The sequence below is a fragment of the Neospora caninum genome, chromosome VIIa, assembly GCF_000208865.1.
Source record: "Neospora caninum Liverpool complete genome, chromosome VIIa".
Taxonomy (NCBI): Eukaryota; Apicomplexa; class Conoidasida; order Eucoccidiorida; family Sarcocystidae; genus Neospora; species Neospora caninum.
Window position 1 is genome coordinate 1,689,642 of NC_018393.1, and position 15,440 is coordinate 1,705,081.

The 15,440-nt window shown below is 57.1% G+C and overlaps 1 protein-coding gene across 1 annotated transcript; it reads left to right on the forward strand.

The window, feature by feature from the left end:
* Positions 1 to 3,542: 3,542 nt before the first annotated feature.
* On the forward strand, positions 3,543 to 10,274 carry NCLIV_021240 (zinc finger (C3HC4 type) / FHA domain-containing protein; the record flags this gene model as incomplete). The annotated part of the gene is made up of 3 exons (XM_003882319.1): positions 3,543 to 5,893; positions 6,338 to 8,600; positions 9,123 to 10,274. The coding sequence occupies 3 exons, from the start codon at positions 3,543 to 3,545 to the stop codon at positions 10,272 to 10,274; spliced, it is 5,766 nt and encodes a 1,921-aa protein (XP_003882368.1).
* Positions 10,275 to 15,440: the final 5,166 nt, after the last annotated feature.

A 15,440-nucleotide genomic window follows, 5' to 3' on the forward strand; every position in this document is an offset into this window, starting at 1 on the left:
TGGCTTTCCGGGTTTCTTTCCATATCTTTGGCGCATCGTTCCTGCCCCATAGGTTTCTCTCTCATTGTCATGTGATACTCCAGATCCGTCGTCTTTTCGTCCGCGTCCACGTGAGCTGCAACCAGTTGACACCCGAGCGTCCCAGACCATCTCAGTCTCCGTCGGTTTGCCTAGCTCTCCTCCCGCGCGTTTCTTTGCTAGCTGGCCGGGCTGACCCCTCTCATGATTTCCGGTGTTTTTCTTGTGCCGACAGTGACTCTCGTTACGTGTCTCCGTTCTTTGCCCTTCGGTTTCTCCCGTTCGCCCGCATTCCTAAGGGCAATCTTTCTCTCAAGTCATTTCAGGGTTATCTAGCCTAGCATCCACTTCGTTTACCGCTCGCCAGTGACTCGCAGAAGAGCGACGCGTGGCCGCCTCCAGGGACGTGGTCCCGTGTAACGCACATGTATGGGGCCCTCTTCATTCTAAAAAGACGTTGTTTTGTGTGTACACAGTGCTTACGCCTGCAACTTTCAGATGCGAGGTTCATGGTCTTGTACCGCAAATGAAAATTGCATATGAACAAGCTTTGGATCCTCTACGTCGGTGGGGTCCTTGGTATTCCGCAGGACGCCGCCTACCCAATTCGCTTAGCAATGACTGAGCCTAAGCGCATGCGTGCCGTCTACGGCCATTTTCAATTCGACGGGCGTTTCTTGTCCGGATGCTCCCTGCAGTCAATGTAGACAGGGTGGAAGCTCCCTTGAGTCACCTCTCACAGCTGGTTGTTTTAAGTCACGGGCCAAAACCGATAAGAAAAGTTATTTGGCTGTGAGCAAGAAGCTTACGCAGTGATTCATTCCACACTGCTGAACTTTGCGGAGTTGCGCGGGACCAGCGAGCAAAGCTCCCCCATAAAGTTTGCACCAGTGACAACGCAGCAGAGTAGCCGGGGGTCTCAATCATCGCTACGGGTTCTGGTCTGCTGCTTTTCGGCAACAGCCAACAACCACCCAGAGGGCGGTCCTTTGGTGGTAATTCCCTTTTCCGTCCGCACGTTCGTAGAGACTGTTTGAAACTGCTGAATCTCCTGTGTATAAGATGTGTGTTGTGGGAGGAACCCGTAGGTGCTTTGTCTGTCTTTCTCCGTTTCCGTGAAAAGGGTGCTTATTCTTGCCTTGTCCACGACAAAGCAACCAGCTGAGCAGACAGAATCCGATGTTCCTGAGCATTTGAGCCGATGGCTGGGCGACTTTGCCGGCGCTATATCGTTCTTCCACAGCTCCCCTCTGTGTCCTGGTCAACCCCCTCAAGAACAGTTTTCTTTCATTGTCGACGAACGAGGTACAGCTAAGACCCCACCTGTTATATACTGGATGAACGTATTGTACGCCTGGTATGGAAGGATCATACTCCACGCTTCTATAGTTCAACCGCCTGAGACTCTAGACTCTCCACTCCAATCCCCTGCATTACATGACCGTGAATTTGAAGCGCAAAAGGGTGAAAAACACCCGGTCGGCCTCTGTTCCTTCCTTCGAAATCCTGGCGGCGCTATCCGGCGCCCGGCGTCACACGAGACATCCCTCTGCGGGGGAAGCCGTTTTCTATTCTCGGATTTTGGGTCTGGAGCTTCGCTTCGTGCTACACAAATTAAAAAACTAGGCGACACAAGGTCAGCTCTCTTTCCACCGGTGCGGATCCCCTATGCGCATTACCGAGCAGTGTCTGCTCGGAGCGTCATGCTTTCTGCGCAAATTCTCTGTGGGATTATTTCGGTCTGTAACACGGCTTCGGGTTTTGTCTCGTGCGCTCCGCGCGTGCCAAGTGTGTGTTGAGAGCCTCAGGGTGTGTCTGGGCTGTTGCTCAAGTCGCTGGACACGTTTCCCCCTGCGGGCGCTGCTGGAGGAGAAAAAAGTGAAACTACCCGGAGTGCGCCTAATAGAGCTGTTTGTGCTCCCAGCTAGCCACCTCACCGTATCTTCAAACGGGGTACAGTGCAAATGGCGTCGGCGAGAACGCGACAGAGACCCAGGTACACTGCGGGCCCCGAAAACGCTGTCGCGTAGCGCGTGCGGAATACCGGCAGGATCGAGACTGCTTCTCGTCCTTCAGTGGACACAACGTTTATTTGCGCAGCTTTGTCGGGCACGCCTGTATATTTTTATGCGGCAGCGAGTCATTTTTTTGCCTTTTCCCTCGTTTCTCTACCCTGCCGCTCCTTTCCACGACCTTGACCTCCCCCCCCCCCCTACCCATGCTCGTCCAGCCTTCTCCGCAAGGTGGTTCATGCGTTTAGGGCTCCTGCGTTTTCCTTCCCCGCGCATCACCCCGCCTCACTCCCCAGTTTGCTTTTCGCGCTCCATACATTGAAGGGAGCAGGGGCGAAAAGCAGAGCTGCTTGGCGGAGGGACCACAGGGAAAGCACTTTTCGCCGAGGATCCGCCAGAGCGCAGTCGCGGCGATAACGCGCTACGCCTAGGTGATGGACGGTGCTCGGGTGACCAGTGCCGCCGATTCTCCTCGATTCCCCTTGTCCACTCGTTTTCCCCTTCTCCACTCGTTTGTATGCAGCCACTCCGCATGATGGGTGAGGTGCCCTCTCCCTCCGTGGCGAATTTTCTCTACATTTTTGGCGGTGAAACGGTCTTTTGATGCACGAGTGACGCGTTCTCCTCGCGCTGTCGCGGCAGAGCCTGTCGGGCTGGGATTCCTGCCTTCAGAAAATGGGGAGGGTGCTGTGACAAGAAGACGTTTCCACGCTACCTCTTGTCAGTTTCGTTTTCATTTCGTTTCTCCACCCAGGTTCTGGTTCCCGACTTCTGACCCAGAGCTACGTCCGCTCTCTGGTGCTTTTTCCGTCGTTCCACGGTAGTGCGCCTCGTTCCTGTCGCAGGCGCCAAGAGCAGCCTGCCAACTTCCGCCCTTTTGTCGTCCTTTCCCGTCAATCGCTGCTAACTTGTGTGGTTGGTGTTCTTACCTCCAGAGGTCTCTGTTTGCGAACCTCAACCCCGAGTTTTTGCCTCGCTTTCGCTGCGCCGCTCGTCTCTCGACGTGGCCCGGCATTTCAACGCGGTGTATGTACAGACTCTCCATACGCTCACACCGTCTCTGCATGCTCCAAGACTCCCCTGCCTGACCAGGCCTTGTCGTGCCTCTGCGCCGCGAGCGGGGTCTGCGTGTTTTGTTGCGCCTCTGCTCAGCCTGCTCGCCTTTTTGAGAGGACGTGCCAGGGAGGAGGCACAACTGGGGCGGCGTAGAACTCGACTGCCGCCTCCCGGTCACTCTCCTCAAAGGTGTACTCGTTTTTCGCCGGCGGGAGCACTCTCGTTTTCCTCTCGTGAATCGCGCAGGAATGACGCAGGCCGGTTCAATGCCCCGCAAGCCTTAGTTTGACTCTCAAGATTTTTTCCGGTTCCTGTGTAGGTCGACCGGCGTTCTGGTTCGTGGGCGTCCCGGAAGAATCGCCTGTTTGCCCATTCGCTTCTCGCCCAGTGCCTGCTTGCGCCTGTGCCGAACTTTCAGCTGATCCGAGGGGAAAAAGAGCGAGAATTGAACACAGGATGCCGCTCAACAAGCGAAAGGGGGGGAACCCAGAGGTACGCACAGAAAGGGAGGGAAACGGAGCGACAGCGAGGGAGGCTTCGTTGTTCCCGACGAACGGAAGCGGCGGCCGCAGGTGGCGAGCCAGAAGGCGAGCAAGCGTGAGGGAGGAGGCGCGACGGCAAGGAACGTCAGCGGCTGTGGCCAGCGCCGTGCCTGCAGTGCTTGAAACCCGACTCGTCGGGGAGGCGGAAGAAGACAGCGGAAATACCGGCGAAAGCAACTCAAAGCGGTCCCCCAAGGCGTCTCAGGGCTCCAAACAGACGGCGGACAGCATGAGTGCCGGCGAACGTGGACCCGACCAGCGAGGAAACAAACACTCGGAAAGACAGAAGGTGGACCCATGTGCGAGAGCAAGGGCCATGGAAGCGACCTCGAGCTGGGCGTACGGCAGAGGTGCCGCCAGCGAGACAGGAGACGGAGAGGAGGAGCCGGGAGCAGGAGTGAGCACTTCTCGATTGGAAGCAGGCAACGTCGGAGGGGCCATGTGCAACGAGACAGGAGTCCAGAGGACACCAAGCGACAGACACCCTTCGCCTTGTCCATCTGCCGCGCCCCGTGCTTCGCGTGAGACCGACCTCGTACCTTGTCTGCATTCACTTCCAGCGTCAACCCTCGCGGCATCTGCCGGCCCTGCAGCTACTCTCTTCTCGTCTCCTCTTGGAGCGTCCGCCTCCTCTCCTCGCCCTTCCGCTCACGAACCCACTGCATGCCGCCCTGGGAGTCTGTCACCAGACAGAACAGGCGCCACCTCTTCGGTCCCCGCTTCTTCGTCTCCTCAGTCTGTGCCATCTTCCTCCCGACCGCAGTTCTCTGGAGGGTCTCCTTCGCCTTCTTTGGCCTCGGCCTTCGCCTCGGCATCGTCTGCGAGGTCTTCTTTTCCTTTTCGCGCCGCGCCGAAAGACCGCCCACAGCCCGACCCCCCCCAGGGGTGTGAGTGGCCCTCGCCGGGGCCCGCTTCCTCTTCACGAGCTCCCACGTCTTCCTGCAGGCTGTGTCCTGACTCGCCATTGCTTCCACCCACTGCTCCGGGCACGGATCCTGCAGCGGCGTTGCTGTCCCCGGTTGCCTCGTCCTCCTCGTCTGCCGAAGAGGAGCCGGCTGTTCTCGCCAGTCTGCGGAAGGAGTTGACCTGCTCCATCTGCTTGGAGCTTCTGCAACTTCCCGTCACTGTCGACTGTGGGCACACGTTTTGCCGCTACTGCATCAGCCACAACAAAATCGATCGGCGCGCCTGTCCGCTGTGTCGCCAGCCTCTGAGTCTGTCTTCGTCGCTCTCGATCAACACGGTCCTGGCCAATCTCTTGACGCTTCTCGGCATGCGCCGCGGCAAGAAAGGCGGTTTCCCCGCCTGGACCCTCGTCGCCAAAGAGGCAGGCAACGCACCAACCGGAGGCGGGAAAACCGCGAGCGGTGCCTCAAGCGAAAGCCGCGAGGTGTCCGCGACGGGACCCAGCTGCGCCGGTTGCCTGTCAGCCGAACGCGGCGAGGCCGCGACTCACGCAGGCAGCATCGCGGCGACGGGACAAAGAGACGGAGCGATTGCCTCCCTCGGCGTTCCCCAGAAGCCGGCCGAGCCAGGCAGTCAACCGGAGCGCTTGGCAGCGCCGCAGTGCGAGGCGCCGTCGGTCCCTCCAGCTGACTCACCTCTCGATGCCTCGCCCCTCGCGCCCGCCGCAGCAGGCGTCAGTGGAGACGATTTGCTCGAGCCCGCGGTCGAAGTTCGCGCCCCGACAGCCGAGTGGTGGGCGGAGACCTGTGTGAAGCCGAAGCTGGCGATGCCGCTCGTGTTGCGGCTGCTCCTCCGTGAGCTCGGTGAGGACAGCATCGTCTTCTTCGACGACCTCGTCGGCTGCGTCGTCGAGGAGTTCGAGAAGAAGGAGCTGTGGAGCGCACAAAGGTGGCTCTTCACGCTTCAAGACCTCGAGACCTTCGCTCGGCTCGTCCGCTTCGACCGCGAAGACCAGCGGGCCTCGCAGGAACGCATTCGTTTGTGGGTAGAGGACTACGTGGACGCGATGCCTCGTGTCTGCTCGCGGCGCTTCATCACGGACCCAGTCAGTGGATGCCGCGGCCGAATCATGATGCGCGTGCTGCCGGATCCTCAACACAAAATCGAATCTCGCGTTGTCGACTCAGCCGATATCCGCCACTCTCTGCCTTGGGACTTGGGTCGCCACCACCAGTCCCTCATCCACATCCCCCACTCCTCCGTCTCCCTGTCGCACCTTCAACTCTTGCCGCAGCCTGGAGCCGAGGCCGACGAGCTCGCCGTCCTCGATCTGGGCTCCACTATCGGAACCATGCTTCTGTAAGCGACCTTGAAACGCCGCCTCACAGGCGCGCCGAATCCGCACCAGGCGGCCTCCCGCGGCTGCACACAGGGATCGATACAGCGAACGGTCGGGCAGTGTTCCAAATGACTCACACCCGCACAGGCGGAACCTGGGTCTCAGCTCAGGCCACACGAAGCGTTTGCTGGTGATCTCGATAATCGTACATGCATGCATCTTATTAGACATATATATATATATATATATCTGTAAATGGATACCTATATATATGTAGATATGCATCTGTATGTATAAATATATATATATATATATATGTTCAAGCAGATATATACTTGTGCGGATGCAGGGGAATGTGCAGAGCTTGAGAAGCGCGTGCGTCGCGTCTCATTGTGGAGTTTCGTCTTCCATCAGTCGTGAAGGTGAACAGCGAATCCGTATTTTTCCTGTTATCTTTCTTTCAGAATTGATGGCACTCATACACTTCAGTCTGGAGACGTAATCCACCTCGGCGACCGCATCGAGATTGCTGTCGAGATCGTTCCCGCGCGTCTGATTCGTCAGCTGGCGAAGCGGAGACAGAGAGAGAGAAAGCCAGGCAAGATGTCAGTCCGCAGCATTGACGGCCTGGACTTTCCCGCGGAACTGTCTCGTTCTGGCCAAGACGGCGGCGCAGGCGACTGCTGCTGGAGACAGCCGTACCGTCAACAGCTCTCCTCGGAACGAGGGTGGCCGAGCCTCGCGGGAACAGAGGTCGCCAGAGGACCCCACACAAAGGGCGCATTTCCGTCTTCTTTCCATCCTAGTGGAGTGTCGGGAGCCGCGGGGGCCATTGTGTGGCCGGCTGGGAGCGGGGCGGAGACAGTTGGAGACACGGTCGGGATGGGGCTCGACAAAGAGCGCCTGGGTTTGGCGCTGGGCTTGCCAACGCGCATTTCCAACGCAGGGCTCTTCGGGGAACCAAAGGCAAAAGGAAGGAGGGGAAGTCGAGGCGAAGGACGGGGAGAAAGAACCGCCAGGAATGCCACACATGGCCGGTTGAAGCAGCCGCAGGAGACCCGAGACACGCTTCGAGGCGAGAGGCCAAGCGGGGGGAAACGCGACAATGAAGATCGCGAAACTGCCAGGTTGGAGAGACGGCGGCTTCGCAAGCTTCTCGAGGCAGTCCCCCCGAATCCTTTCCTGGACATGCAGTGGATCCGGTCCCGAAAAGAGTGTTTCAGTGTCCCTCGACCGGCTGTGGAGGGCCAATCCCAGCACAGAGGTGGCACGCGTCAGCCGGGAGACTCAGACTCGGGCGCAGACTGGTGCTCTCAGAGCCAGGTTCGTTCCCATCCGCTTCACTCATCGGCTCACCCGCATCAACGCGAGGCTCGCGCCAACGCTCCTATGCGTTTTTCTGTTGTGGACCCGGCGACGAAAGACGGAAAGACAGGGTGTCCTTTTCCCTCGCACATTCCACCTTCGCATGTTCCGTCCACTGCCTGTACCGCCTCGCCTGAAGAGTCGCGGGGGAGTGGTTGTCGCTCTCGGTCGCCGCCTGAGACTCAGGTCGGGGACAGCGAGAAAGACACGCGGCTTTTTACCCCCTGCGAAGGCTCCACGGGGGCTCCGTCGCGAGCTGAGACGCGAGGCGCGTTGGCGGACGCCGGACGTAGCTCCGCGGGCGGGCACTCGCAGGAGAGACACAGCACGGCGTCGACGGTAGCTCCTCTCTCTTCGGCTGCTTCGCGACGAGCGCCGACGGACGCTGAACCGCGCAGGCGCGAAACGTCTGCGCCTGAAGCCGGTGGAGGCGAAGCGGCAAGGTTTTCGGTTGGCCTGCACCCAGGAGCGAGGCGCAGCGATTCCACGGACTCTGGCCGCACCTCTGAGCCTCTGCCACCTCTTCCTCGTCTTGGGTCCACAGGGATGCCCGCGCGTTCCGAGTTGAGTCCAGTCTCCGCAGACGTCGAGCGCGGAGCTGTTAACCGTGTCGCTCCTCAGTCCCAGTACTCGCTGTGTGTGGAAGACCCATTTACCGGCTCCCGTTGTCTGCCCCTGGAGAGAAGGGACACCTCGGCGCCTCTGGATGGAGGGAGGGGACACGAAGAGGCCTGGAAAGACCGAACAGGAGAGAGGGGACCGAGCAGAGAGGCCAAGGAGGAGGAGGGTCGAGGCAACCGTCCGACCAGCCAAGTGACCGCGGATACAGCGTTGCCTTGTCTCTTGCAGTGCCCGTCAGCGCCGCTTTCAGGCGCCGCAAGTGTCTATGCGGGCACCGCCGAGAGCATCGCTTTCTCGTCCCCTCGCCGAGAGCTGAGGTCGTCTCTGTCGCCAACGAGCGTCTCGCGAGACCCGACACAAGACGAAGACGTTGCCCGCTGGCTCGGCTCCAATGAGAGCGAAGAAGATTTGAGTGACGACAGCTCTGACGAGGACTTGAGCGACTGGGTGAGGCCCGGTGAGACCGAGCCTCTCGACTCGTTCCTTCTTCTCCGGATCACCGATGCGCCGACAGCCGGGGCTGCATCTTCGCACCTCCCTTCTGTCTCTTCAGCTGCGGGAGGCAACAGATCGCGCAACGAGAACGCGCCGGCCGACGAGGAAAGCGATGGGCTGGAGGGAGCCGACAGGCAAACGAGCAAGAGCTTGAGTCTTTTGCCGCCGGGATTTGCCGAGTGGGCGTCTCCGACTGGCGTTGTCCTAGGCAGGGGCCCACACAACCCGCTGCGGGGCTTTAAAAAGGTGCGTGCATGGAGTGACGGAAAGGCGCGAGAGGAGACACGAGGCAGAAAGCCACGACGTAAAGCTAGAACCAAAGTGATGGGCGAAGAGAGGCCAGCGAAAAGCAGGGACAGCATAGAGAAGGAGGGAATGAGATTGTGGCCCTCTGCTCAGTGAGTCACACAAGAATATACATACAAAGCTCTAGATTTGCATTATATATACATATAGATATGTGCATGTTTTAGGCCGCCGTGCAGGAAGAATGAGAGGGGCATTTGAATCGTGGGAAGCGGTGAAGAGAACTCTAAAACAGTGGCAGGCGTTGTCTGTCTCGCCCTATCACTGTCTGTTGGCCTCTTTCTTTCGCTTGCTTCTTCGTGGTAGTCTGCTCCGGTGTCTGTGCCTCCCTCGCGACGGCGAGCGTTCTTGGCCGTCTGCTACTCTCGCGGGTTTCCGCCCGGCCTGGCTCTGCTGGCCTGAGCCTTCCTCGGTTGTCGCCCGTCACCTTTGTGCGTCCGTGTGTAATTCCTGCTTCCCCAGATTGCCGTGACGACGAACAACGGCTACATCAGCCGCGTGCACTGTCTGATCTACTACGACGGCTCTCGACCGCCGAACCAGCGCTGGGTACTGAAAGACGCCAGCACACTCGGGACGTATTTGCGCCTCAAGCCCTTCGAGCCCCGGCCTTGCCCGCTCACGCCTAAATGCATTTTAAAAGTCGGCCAGTGCAAAGTGGAGATTTCGCTGAGGGGTTCGGCTTCGCCGGTTCCCGCGTCCAGAAATATCGGGGGGACTGTCTCGAGCGCGGTCGTCCGCGAAAGTCGCGGCGACCCGCCGCCGGCTTCGGGGCCTTCGACCTCGGACTCTTCCTCCACTTCTGCCCGTCCCCGTGCGAGTCACGCCTCCGCACCACCTTCTGGTACTTCCTCTGACGAGGCCTCTTCCGCATTTTCGTCGAATCTTCTTTCGCAAAGGTCGTCGGCTTCCAGTCGCCCGTCGACGCCTCCGCGCGAGGGTTTCGCTTCTCTTTTCCGCCTGCCGCTGTTTGGTTCCTCGCAGCCCGAAGCCGCCACCTCGCGTGGTCCGCCGAGCAGCACAGACGCCCGCACCTCGGCGCCCTCATCGTGTCGAGGAGTCAGCGACAGGACGCGTGTCTCGGAGGCCGTTTCCGCCTCCGCGTCTCGCGCGGTCTCCCCAGTGCATTCGTTCGTCTCTGGTGCCTCGTTCACCACTGCGTGGGCTCCGTCCCCTTCTTCGTCCGTCGATTTGTCCAGCAGCGATGTAGGATTCGGAAACGGTGGAAGGCGGACAGGTCCACCGACTCGCTGTCCTCGACACATGGCGCCGTCAAGCTCTTTGACGCGTGCGCCTCCCCTTCAGCATCTTCTGAGAGAGCCTTCACTGGCGTCGTTGCAGTTGTCGCCTTCGCCTCCCCGCCGCCTCAACTCCGATCCTCTCCCTGCTGCGACTTTCCCAGCCTCACATGTAGCCCACGGCGAAACAGGCCCCCGGACGCAGGCGAACACGCGAGGCGCCCAAAGTCGGGTCTACGCGAGTGGCCGAGGGAGCGGACGCGAGCCGTTCCCGGCCGCGCTGCCTGCTTTCTCTCCGCCGTCTTCAGGCGGGCTGCGCGAGTTGACGATCGCATCATCCGCAGGCTGCTCCTCTTCTGCATTCGCTCCTCCTTAATCTCTCCGAAAAGGCGGTGCTTCACGTCCGACGGTTCCTGCGTTCGCGGTGGCCACTTAAGTCTATCAAGAATAAACGATACTGGATCGGGGAATGGTCTATTTATGCTTCCTGCCCCCGCTGTCCGGTCACAGGCAGCAGCAGCGATGCTGTGCATGCAAACTAGGAGGGACGGCGGAGACTGAGGCAAGAGCCGATGATCCTGTTGCCGTGATCCAGCGAGTGTAGCGCTGGCGACGAGAAGCTACGGCGTAGATGAGGAGACACGGCTGCATTCGAGCGAGAGGGTATGCCACTAGGAAGCCCACGCAAGCAGGGGTTTCTGATTCTCTTTCTACTTCAACTAGGGAGAGGAGAGAACGGTCGCGCCGGCCTACGGCTTTTGACAAGCGGGCAAAGGCGTTGTGAACGCAGAACGCGCTTCCAGAGACTTATCCGTGACGCGCTTCGTCGGGGAGAGGAGCGCGTGCTGCCTCTCCCCTCTTGATTCCCTGCGAAGGCGAGGCAGGCAGGAAGTGCAACCGAGAGGAAGAGCGGAAGAGAGACACGATGAAGGACTCTTTGAGAACGGGGGGACCGAAAACGAGGAATGCAGTGCGCAAAACCTGGATCCACGAGCAAGAGGGGACGGAAACAATGTCACGTTCAGGGTCCGTTGCAGGGTTGCGAAGGAAGAGAGGAACACGAAAGGTCGCGCGGCCCTTTTTCTCCGCAACTCGGTGGTCAGAACCGTCACGATCGGAGATTCCGGTCCACAGAACGGCAACGGAAACTATGGTGACTCTACGACACAGTCTGCCAAAACAAGAGTCCCTGCTCGTGGTCTTCCCCGGTCGTCCTTTACTTTCGTATACCCCCTTCTTTGCCCCTTGAATTCATGACTTCTCTCCACAGAACAGAGACGGTCGGTCACTGCCACATCCCCGACGCTCTTCTTGTGTGTCACGTTTTCCTGCGCTACTAGGCCTTGGTCGTCTTCGCCTGTCTCTCTCTTTCTCTTCTTCACCAACAACTGTGTTTTGGTGTGCCTCAAGCGCTTCGGCCGTCTCCCCAAATGGAACCTGGTGCAGGCAGACCGTGCGCCTGCCGATCATCCCCAGTAGACTCAGACTCCCGCGCGTTCTGTGTACAACATCAGGGGGGGGGTGCGTTTGGAGTTGCATCTATCACCTCGGTGAGTGTGCGAGATGCTGCGCCGTCTGCGTGGACGTCGACCAGGCGCTACAGACAGTGTTCGAGTCTTTCCACTGTTCTTTCTTCGCCGCCTCCCCATCCGGCTGTCTGCTCCCATCCTCGACAGATCGGAGAACAGGGCGAATCTGCAGAGAACTGGCGGCTTCTTAGTGTCAGGTGTTTCTCTGGACGGCGAGGCAGCCGACGAAACGAGCAAAGCGAGCGGAAGACTGAGCGGGTTGTGCGCTTCCGCGGAGGTACCTGTTTGGCGAGCAATTCGGAGCCTGGGTCAGGTTTTTGTTGACATCGTCATGCCGAAAAACACGAGCGCGGATGTCATACCGGGTACACCAGGACGGCTGTGAGCAGCTACAAAGGGCATCCGCGTCAGAGGAGAGGGCGACGTTAGTTGGCAGCGCGCGAGGGGCCACGTACCGCGTACACACAGACTCAACGTGAACGCATGCGGGAATTTTCTGTTCATGGGCGTTGTTTTTGGGCGAACAGGCTGGCACCGAGATGTTGGGCCCTTGCTCATATGATAGTCGCAGGTGTATATGAATATTTGCAAGGTTGTTCTGCAGTCCGAAATTCCTGTAGTTATTTGAATGTGTCCTTCATGGTGTGCCTGTCCGTTTCGCAGTGCCCTTGCCTAAGCGGTCTGCGTTTTCCCCGTTTCTTGAAATGCAGCCACTTTCTGAGGCTATGAACGCATCCGGAGACCAGCATATATACGCCTTGGTGTATCCTCGACCGCTGGTAAAGCCTGGCTTTCTCCTCAATTTTTTCCTTGTTGATTTGTTTTGCCCTCTGAATGCCTCGTTGCATTTGTTCATCCTTCCATCTTTGGCGTGATACATTTTGCCCTCACTCACCCTGTCTTTTTTCGGCACTCGTTGTCCTTTCATCCGGAGTTTATCGTACCAGAATGGTATTTTCTAGCATATTATGCGGTCCTCAAGTGTACAGCTTCCGCGAACTTTCTTGATGCGTCAAAGCACTGCAAAACACTACAGAACTGAGGTGAAAGTGCCGAATTCAAGTGCTTCGGTTGGTCGTCTCTTGTTCGGCGGTTCGTCTGGAGTATGCGGGCGGACCTAGGCTCTCGTAAAAAGAGGCTGACGACAACAAGCTACACTGAAAACAGTCGTGCGAGGAGGAACAGCGCTGACGCACTCTACCTCACCTACGTCACCTCTCACCAGACGGAGGTCACGGTGGCACTAGCTAGGTGCATGCCTCTCTACATACTGCCCATCAAAGAAACTGGTTCGAATTCAGATGGTGCAAAAAACCAGAACTGTGCACTCGTTTTTCCTTGCATTATGTATCGCCTGTTCATGTGCATGTTTTGGCGTTCATGCTACGCGTTATCGGGCAGAGCTACACTCTCATGACTTTCTGTGCTTTTCTGTACTCGTTTTTTTGGCAAACTGGAGACAAGATCGGCTAACAGGTACTTGGATACACCCGCGATGAATCTTACTATTCAGGACCCTAGAGACTTGTAGTGGGGACCACCGTGTCAACGTCTAGCCTGCCGCACGTTTGTGTATGCGTGCTGGCAAAACCTCTTTTGTCTGTTGCCCCGCAGACGTCGTTCTCGTTGAGCTTCTCTCGTGGCCCACCAAGAGCCGCCTCTAAAAAATGATCAGGATTCGAGCGTAGCTCACGCACATTTTCTCCAGCAAATGCACACCTGTAACGCTGACTTGCTTCAGTGCTGTGGCTGCTTCATTGCTCCACTGAGCTTCTGCGTGATATATCGCTCACCTTCAGACCTACTAGACATGAATCTCCAACAGTCCGCTTCCCAGCCAAAACGCGATTGGCAATTGGTGGAAACACGTAAGGCGACGAACGCTACACAAACAAAAAAGCCATGATTTCGACATACTTACGCGAATGCTGAATGTAGTCGGACTGTTCGGTTTACGATCAATGCGCTGTGTTGGACACACACAGTTCCACCCATGGGAGTCCCTGAGTTGCTGCGTTTTTCCGAGTGCAAAAGCAGCCTATCATGCTCTATCGGTTCTGGATGAAAGCAGGGTTCTTTCCGTTTGTGATAGTGATGCCCGTTAAGGCTGGTAGCCGCTTTGAACCATGAAGAGGCTCACAACTTCTTTGAAGGACTGTGACTGGTTGCGGGAACTTGTGCAGTAGGTGGTGATGTGGCGCAAATAGGTCATCTGAAGTACTTTTATCCCGCTTCTCGCATTGCTTTAAAGAACGTATGGATAGGATGTTTTCAAACGCGCTGTGTAGTACCGGGTGTTTGCCGCGCTCCGCCAAAACGCTACACCCACGCTAGTCCGCACAGAAGAATTCCGAGTTTGTGCCAAGAGATGCGTCTAATCGGTAGGGGGCCCATGTCGGCCGACTAACGGCAAACGCATCAATCCACCGGAGCCTGAAGGCCAGAGATTTCGACTTTACAAACGCCACATAAGACCGAAGCTAGAGGAAGCGGCGTTAGCTTCCAGAAGTGTCTCGTCCAGCGTCCTTACCATCCATTATGAGGAGCGGAGACGAGAAAAGAAAACGGTGAAACGGTTTTCGCCAACACGCAATGAGGCTAGCCGAAAACGAGCACAGTGTGAAGACAAAACATGAGACATGCCTTTCTCTTTCATTGCTGGTACTCATTACTAGTCATAGCATAACACCGATATGCAGTACTGGAGAACAATGGAGTTGAAACGTTTTGTTGTGCCCTAAAGCAAAGACGCACGGACTAGGAACAACGGACGATCGGGGTCTTTGTCGATCGGCTGCCACCAGATATTTTCCAAGGTCAACACCTTTACGCTCATATACATATATTCGAAATGTGTTCTTTTTGTCTCAGGCTCTGCCAATTTCTTGAAAACTCATCTGTTTCGTAGTACGCACAAAACCGAGCAGCTTTCACCCAGACGGAACACGAAGAAAACCGTGACGAAGAACTCCCAGGTACGAAATACACATCGGGAAACACAAGCGCCCATCATCGTGGAAACTAAATCTAGGCCTGCGAAGACCGCAGATCACGGAAAAAAGCCGATACAAATCAACAAAGACACCACAGCGTAACGTAAATGGAATACCAAATTCCAAGATGTAAGCTGTGTACACCCAGTGTCCCGACAAAGCCCATGTGTTTTTTGAGAAGCACCAGCACGGTTCTGCGGTGTGATTTTTTCCCGGCTTAAAACAAGCAAGAATGAGACGCCTAATGCGGCCAAATGACTCCGAGGCATGGAGTGAACCAGGCATTTCTCCACGGCGAATACCAAAATAGGAGACAGCAACTCCTGCAGTCATTGAGATCTGTCGCTGTCCTGTGTCCACTCATGTCCGAATTTCGGTGTTGTCTCCTCTCTTCCAGGACCAACCCACATCCAGTATGACGCACGCAAGCAGATTTAACCTGCGCTTCCTCGTATACTTGACATGACATCCCAAATAATTAGCCTTTTGTTGAGCGAGACACACGATTTCTTGTTTCTCTTTAGGCTGGACCGACAGAGTCACGTGTTTGCATGAAGCATGATCCGTGTAGTTTTCCGTTCTTACCTTCAATGCCTTTGACGCTCTCAGTCACAGCATAACCTTGGAGGACTCGCGCACCTAGTCCCCAATCAAGAAGCCACAGTAGTGAAGAACGTCATGCGTCTTACTAGCACCTCTCGCACCCGTCATTCCCTGTCGTTTATCTCTCATCTCTCAGCAACAGCCCAAGTCCATCATTTCGTGCAGCTTCGCCGTCTTTCGACATCTATCGTTTTCTTGCGTATGCCACTTCCAACGTGGGCACTAGAAATGTCAGGTCGCCCTGGTCCGCTTCATCTCCCGTGCCCGTCCTCATCCACGCTCAAAACGCCAAATAACATGATCCGAGGGAGGTTCACATGCGTTCGGCCTCCTTTAATTCATCTACTTCTCTCAGGCCTAAGACACCACGACGCCATCTATCCCCGGATGTCAGTGACCCCAGTCGTCTCCTCCTTG